At 33.0% G+C, this 7987-nt stretch overlaps 1 protein-coding gene across 2 annotated transcripts in view; it reads right to left on the reverse strand.

Annotated features, from left to right (window-relative positions):
* Ptp36E (protein tyrosine phosphatase 36E) overlaps positions 1-6783 on the reverse strand; it is a 166281-nt gene extending 159498 nt beyond the window's left edge. For both annotated transcript variants that reach the window (XM_065369415.1, XM_065369414.1), the window contains exon 1: positions 6342-6783. In XM_065369415.1, the coding sequence (XP_065225487.1) occupies positions 6342-6768 (427 nt within the window). In that variant the 5' untranslated portion in view covers positions 6769-6783. The remainder of the gene's footprint in view (positions 1-6341) is intronic.
* Between the last annotated feature and the right edge of the window lie 1204 nt (positions 6784-7987).

A 7987-nucleotide genomic window follows, 5' to 3' on the forward strand; every position in this document is an offset into this window, starting at 1 on the left:
AGCTTGGTATCATCACAGATTCACTAAATTCCATCTCTCAACTAAGATCTAAATCTAAGCAATATCCAGTTGCCTCACAAATCTCATCTTTCCAATGTGATATGGATGTTATCATGGCCTGGATTCCAGCCCACTCAGGAATTTTGGGTAATGAAACAGCAGACTTTTAGCAGCAAAGCAGTCACTAAAGATTTCACCTGTACTAGAAACACCTGTTCCTGTGCCTGATTGATATGATGGAAGTAGAGGTCTGAGCCTCTGACTCATGCCCCCACTGCCAAAAAGAATTCATGGTGGTGCGCTGCCAGCCACTGCAGCCAATGATTTTCCAGCAGTGTGAGTTGGCGTCACGCGTTGGGCTCTTTTTTCAATGATTATAGTCTTTTTCATTGATTTCAGTCACTTTTTTGTATTTTATAGAAAAATTAGAAATTAATTTTGGTAGACAAAGATTTTTTATCCTGAAAAAATTCACTTTTTAGTTTTTAGCGCTCACATAACAATAAACAAAGAAAATTCAGTGTTTTCATTTTTCAAGGTAGGTACTTTGAAGTGGGCCACACCAGCACACTGATTCACGCCGCCCCCACCAACCACCAATTTTACCCCTTATGCCACCCAATGTTGTTTTTCTGTCGGCACAGACCTCTACATGGAACTTGGAAGTCATACATTTGTGGTTAATTCCTAGCCATTTCACATCTTCAAAAAAGAATCCCTTCCAGTATGCTCTACATCTTACTCACCTGTCAAGATCATACCAATTTAAGAAAGTCACTAAACCTTCCTAAAACTCTACCTGAAATAGCTCAAAACCCTTCAGTCTTACTCTCCTTTCTCCAAAAATCCAACCTCCTTCCATTAATGTAGGTACCAGAGCTGAAAAGTGAAAATGGTTATGCTACCCGCTAACTGGTATCTGGATAAAATACCAGTGAGGCAGTGAACTCGCAAGTAGCTGGTATCGAGTTGATTCGTGTATAGATAGTAGCGTATGGCGAGCACAACCCGATTGCTTTCACACTTAGTCTGCGCACACTCCCCAAAACTTGATAATGCGTAAGTAGGTGGAGTTACATTTTGGAAACTGTCCTAGGTGCGTGTGATTGACGTTTGACAGTGATTGTTGGCAATGATGATGTAATGCCAGTACACCCGCTATGCATACAACATGATACCAGCTGCAGTGTGAACCGGTGTGAAATTGTTTCCAACTCGCTACCAGCTACATATGTACTACCGAGCAGCGGGAATTTACAGTTCAGGTACAGTAGTTACCCGCTGTTAGTGAGTATCGTTTTCAGCTCTAGTAGGTACCTAATAGTATAAAATAACCCATGCCTCTAGAATTGTAGCTGTACATGGCACATTAACCAACCAACAGGTAACAGGTAAAAGGGACGTAATAATACCATTCCAGCTTGACAAAGTTATCGAAATTAATTTTTCATCACTACTTTCTCTTTTTGAATTTTGATGGATGCAAATCTTGAAAAAAGTGGTGTAAAAGTATCTGAAAAGAGAAATCAAATTTGAAATTTGAAAATTTTCATTTGATAGTTTTGTTCAGTTAATGATTCAGATTTTTTAAATAATGTATGTACCTATACATACTTTTTATGAGATAAAAAATTTTTCAAGTGATTCCAAATACCTATGCATCAGATGGTTAAATTGTTTTAAAATCAAATCTAATTAGCAGATACAGTAAGTTCCGCTTAATGTGGGCGCGTTGGTCCAAGGCATGTTCAACTCTATTAAGCGAAAAACTCTAATAGGGTTAAAAAGTACTTTTTTTTTCTTGGCTATATGGTCTAAAATGGTAACACTACATCCTAAAAGTGGTAACACTATTTTCTAAACAGGACTTTCTTATCAGTCACGAAATTGCACGATTAAATGAATTTAAAGTTGTGTAAAAGAGTTATTTTGATTCGCCACAACATTTACATGATAGCAAGAATGCAAAACAACTCACTTCACGTAAATTTAGTTCTATTTAATGTGAAATTAGTGGAAATATAGCATCGAATTTTTCGCGATAAGAAAGTCCTGTTTAGAAAATAGTGTTACCATTTTAGACCATATAGCCAAGAAAAAAAAAGTACTTTTTAACCCTATAACCGATGCGGAAAAAGCTGCAAAATTCCAAATTTAATTGAAGTTTTATCACTGTTTGATGTTTTTTAAAGGTGATTTCAATACTGTTTGTGTTTTTTAGTTACCGTTAATCTTTTAATACACTTTGAACACCTTTTTTTACAATTTTTAAAAATTTTTACAAAAATTTCATCATCTCTTGCTAATTATCAATTTCAACATTTTTTCATCCAATTTTTGTTAAATTTTGCTGAAATTCATGATTTTCTCCAACTTTTGAAGAATAGTTCACTCTATTAACCGAGTGCAATGCTCATTTTCACTATTATAAGCGATAAAACTTGCATGTAAAAAGATGCAAACGTTCCGTTCCAACCCATTTCAACTCTATTAAGCGAATTTCTCTATTAACCGATAACACATTAAGCGGAACTTACTGTAATAAAGTATTAAAATAATTATTTTTTAATTTTATGAAAATACGAAGTAGGTACCTAAAAAATGTTACGGTTCTAGTGAAACATCATAATATTGAATTTCGAGACTAACAAGTACCTAATAAATTTCATTTATTAAATTATTTTTTTATTTTTTTTGATTTTCAAAACATCAAGTCCTAGTCTGTTAAAATTTGATTAGATCGAGGTAGAAAGCTGATGTTTGAATTTACATCCAATTTTGAGCCTCACAAACCGAATGAGGGCGACTTTGAACCACTCTGGAGCATGTAGCGAATTTCTAAATCATACCTAGTTTCGTAAACAATTCCACTCAAGGTTACATAAATACAATTTGAGCCATCCCTAAAAATTCAAATCACGTAATTGTTTTAGTGATCTCGTGATCTCTTCCATCATTTTGGGAACCATTTTCCACGAATGGACTCTACCAATAAGTAGGTACATACATACTAATTATTCCAGCAATTAATTTTGGAGGGGGGGGGGGTGTTGCCGAAAAACAAAATGAAATATAGATTTGGAAAATTGTGCCCAAATCGCAACTGAAAAGAAGTAGAAGTGGTGAGTTTGTCATGAATACAGTTCATTTGCTATTAAAAATTCTTTTTATGGATGTAAAATTAAAATTTTCATTTTTCAATTGCAAATACTTCAGTTTTTTTTCAATTTAAGCTAACTTGAAAATTGTCATTTTTCTTTAGTTTCACTGTTTTAAAAAGTTCCTTTAAAAATGTCAATTGATAATGGCTATTCCTATATTTTTACAAAACTGTAAAAAAATTAAATTGATTATAAAATTGGAATGATTTATCAATTTTTCATTAATCAAAAATTAAAATCTTCAACTTTGAAAATTGAAAGTTTTCAAGTACGATTGTTATTGTATCTTATCTAAGACCCTTCATTTCTCAAATAAGGTCCTTCGAGATATCAAAACATCACAGCATGAGCGCAATTGCTTCGTTTACTTTAAGCTTTTCTCAATAGCTTAAAATGTCCACTAAATTTGCAACATTTAATATCATCCAGAAATCGAGCCAGTCTGGATCAAAAAATTCCCAAATTTGCATCGAGAATGTAGCCTACACATAAAAAAACAGAAAAATAAATCAGTACCTACGCCACGTTGTAGGTATACGCTTAAGTACAAGACGATTTCGCACTGAATTAAGGCTTTATAGTCTGTTAAAGCTTCTCAAAAGAAATATGTTAGGGTTAGCAAGATGTAAACGTATCTAAACCTTGATTTACAATTATACGATCCGCTGTAGGTAAATTCACAGAATGGAAATAAAGCTCTTTAAAAACCAAAATTCAGCATTCAAATTGAGCGTAGGCAGTTAGATACCTATCCTCACTGCCCACCACACAAATCAACGTCGTTTCAACGAGAAAATATTACGTTTTCGTTTACGTATTCTCCTTATACCTAGGTAGTAGGTACATTAAAAAAAGGGTCGAAAAATACATCGAGTAAAAAAAATAATAAAAATAGAGTAATAATACAAATCTAAATACTTGGCATTTGAGAAATGAAAAATATCGTAACCCTTATACACTTATATAATTTTTCCCCCAATCGCGAATCTCTCACGAGAAAGAGAGAAAAAAACCTGCTAACAAATCAAATTATTATATACGAGGATGTTTCGGGTACAAAAGATACAATATCAACAATACATTGTATTTATCTTCTCTTCAAGTTGGCTTTGTTATTTTTACAAACTGAAATACCTTTTGTAAAGGTTGTCCTATAAATGCGATGTATGTAAATTACAACTAATTAACCTATACGTGTGCTCGCTTTCATAAGTAGAGGTATTTTATCTCGTCAAGATCGTTCTCTTGTTGCCAAGCAGCATTCGAACGATTGAAAAAAATCACACAATTGACATTTTTTTTCTTTATCGAGAGAGAGGAAACCTCTTCTCGTAATAAAAAAAAAAAAAACGAAAAAAATCTTCCGATTGCGTCGAATTCTCTCATTTGAAATATAAATTTTGAAGGAAGCTCGAGATGAAGTACGACGATTACCAAATTCAAATCGCAGCTTTGGAAATAGGACCGGATTTTTTTCACGAGTAAAGCAGGTTGATAAGGATAATCTCTCGTGAACTTTTGAAAGAAAAAAAAAATACGAATCAGACAATACAACACAGAGTCTACCTATCGATGGAGTTTTCCCTTTTCTCTTTTCTCTTTTTATTTGAATTATTCGTTCGGCGATTTTTCGAGAAAAAAAAAATGGGGTGAAAATTCGTAAGTATAAAATTCAGAGAGATGAAATCGTAGAGTACGTATATAAGATGAAAAAGAATAAAATCTATAATATATTTTTTCGTGGTAAACCCACATGCACATTTATTTACACAGCTTCTCATTTGAATGCGGAAAAGGCAAATCATAACAGGCATTTTCCATCTTCATCCCGTCAGAGAACGAAAAATAACAAAATTTCTCGTTTTCTTTGAAAATAAAGCATTTTTATTGAGAATTTTCGGTGTTTTATTTTTATTCGCGTTTAATAATTAAATTTTGAACTGTTCTTTTTATTCGAAGAAAATATAATAAGAAGAAAGCGTTCGCGAGTCATTCTATACGAGTAAAATTCAAACTGCCTGTGATGAAAAAAAAAATTTCTATATTCGTTATTGGCCTTGTTAAGGCTAAATTTAATTTTTTTTTCCTCGAGTCAATAATATACTTGAAAAATTGTCAGAAAAATTGAAAGATAAATATTCAAAATAAACTTTACGAGGTATATTTTTTTTATTATTATTATTCCACGACGTGAAAATTTCATTCTGTAAGAATCTTTCTTATTTCATTAGGAAATTTATTCTTATGAAAATTTCCAACAAAGTTTTCAGCTGTTGGGTAAAAGTGGGCTACAAGTTTTCAGGTTTTTTTTTTACACCATTTCGAATCAGTTGGGGAAATTATTTAAACGATAATTTTAACATTTCGCTTGACTGTGTAATCTTTGGAAAAAGTATACTGATCTGAATTATTCTCGAATTCAAAACCCATATCGTCTTTACAACCGAGTAACATTTTTACTCGAGATGTCTCGGAGGTATTTACTTTTTATGCATCAAATTTTATATTCGTACATTTTTCGAGCGATAGGGGTACCTAAAATAGATACCTATCTTTGTATTTCATCGCGTTCGGAAGTACAGCGGTGTGAATGCACCATCTTGATAACGTATACTATATTTCAATGCAACACATTCGGTATTTTTGGATACGTATCAAGATTGCGTATTTTTTAATGAATGTTAAGTTGTATAATGTGCAATAAAAATTGTTGAACCATTTTTTTTTCTCCTTCTTCTTCGAGGTGTAATTCCCACAAAAGGGCTTAGAATGCGGCGAGATGTCAAAATCCAGGCAATTAATTTAAAACTAGAGGGGAAATTACGTCTTAGGGAGTAATTTCGGGTAAAATAAAATTAGCTAGGTAAATCACGAGTAATAAATGAATCGTTAGAGTGAATAATTAGATAAGTAGAACTATTAAGTAGACATCCAGCTGCTTTATTACAACGATGAGACTGTTCCAAAAACGTTGGAAAAAATTGGCACGCAGATAAAAATAGCTACCTGTTAAATTTTTCATCGTTTGAAAAATTCTGATTCTCAAAAATATTCGATTGTTTTTTGAAATTAACGAATAAATTAAATTTTCAACCACTTTGAGAACCATTCGATCAAACCGATTTTGAAAAATTACGCGAACATATTTTTCGAAAAAAATAATAATAAAAAGCAACTTACATATTGGAAAAAGACCACTATTCAGGACTGAAAGTCGTATGGTATTTGGAATGGATACCAAAGAGACATTACCAACTGCCTTCTTTTTTTTCGGTTTTTCTTCCACATATCTAGAGGTAGATCTGGATCTATGCTTTTTACTATTGGAACCAGGAACAGTACTGACACTGCTCGCTGGATCCTCCTTAAAAGGTGAATTCTTTCTAGAAGACAGTTTGGCGAAAGTTGAAAAACACCGAAAAACTAATAAAAATTCGAACCGGGGGTAAAAAAAAATTTTCGGCGAATGAGAATTTTCGGGTTGGCCAATAAAGACGTCGTCGGAACTTTCACTACGACACGAAACGAAGTTCAACACACGCCACCCCGACAACGGACACAGAATAAACTGAAAATACTTTTCCACAACGCAGCAGCAGTGGTGCATAACTCTAACTCAGCTACTATTACGACAGATTTCTGACTCCTGAACGACTCGTTCAATTCGAATCTGTATATACGAGAAGATGAACCGTACACAGTTGCCCAAATACCTACTATCATCGTATTGCTTTTGTAAATAAAATATGATTTTTTCGAAAAAATTCGTAGGTAAGTAGGTTTTTTATCTGGTGGATTTTCAAGTTATAATTTAGCCGAGTTTTTTCGTTAATTTGTTTTTTATGAATTAGATACCTTGTACTTACTTGGGATCTTTTTCCTCAAATAAAGTTCACAATACGTGCTGTCTGCTCAAATTGTGTTAACCATTGGTTATATTTATCAGATTTTTTTTTCTTCCGTTGAAACAAGGAAAAGTAATTTAATAGATACCCGTTTCACTCGATCTTGTGTTTCGTTTTAATAGATTTTCCTTTTTTCTATTTTCTTTTCTCATTTTGTTCATGATCGAATAAATTAAAAAATATCGGGTGAAAACCAAGACGTTTGCTTACATTTTTCCTATTTTCTGACGAAATAACCCCCCCTCACCCAATCTGAAAAATAAATGCACAAAAGACCTTCTAAAACTATCGCCCGTGGACTTCACGAACCCCCCTCCCTGGCAAATAATAGCGCCGTATTTTTAAAATATGTTCCTAGATTATTTTCTCATAAATAGATATCATTTTCTTGGGTCGATCAGCTAGAAAGGGCTCGTCGTCGTCTAAATAATAATTCATGAATTTTACTCGTTTTTTTTTTTTAATTCATGAGTATAGGTAGGCATTCCAGAATTTTTAATTTTTTTTGAAAAAATTTTGTTTTGAGATCTGCTCAAGTTGTTCAAAATTTCATTTCTGTTCAGAGGCAAAAATACTCAAAAACTAGACAGCTAAGCAAAGCTTAGCTGCAAAGTGTGCGTAGCTAGCTGCCTTTTCTACAGCTATAACCGCTATTACATAGCTAAGTAGTGCATGCCTCTAATTTTTCAGAATTCTCATTATCTTCATATAGGTATATTACATACAATAATTGAAGAGCTCTATTCCAAAGTGGGATGGATTTTTCAAAGTAAATTTTTCTACAAGTGATTGTTCTATGTCCAAAGAAAGGAAAGGTGCACCGACCTTTGGAAACAGAACAAATTTCAGTATCAAAAACTTTAAAACGCATTTTTTGGAGGAAAAAATGACTTACCTAACCCACTTTGGAATAGAGCTCTT

The sequence above is a fragment of the Planococcus citri genome, chromosome 5 (genome assembly GCF_950023065.1).
Source record: "Planococcus citri chromosome 5, ihPlaCitr1.1, whole genome shotgun sequence".
Classification (NCBI taxonomy): domain Eukaryota; kingdom Metazoa; phylum Arthropoda; class Insecta; order Hemiptera; family Pseudococcidae; genus Planococcus; species Planococcus citri.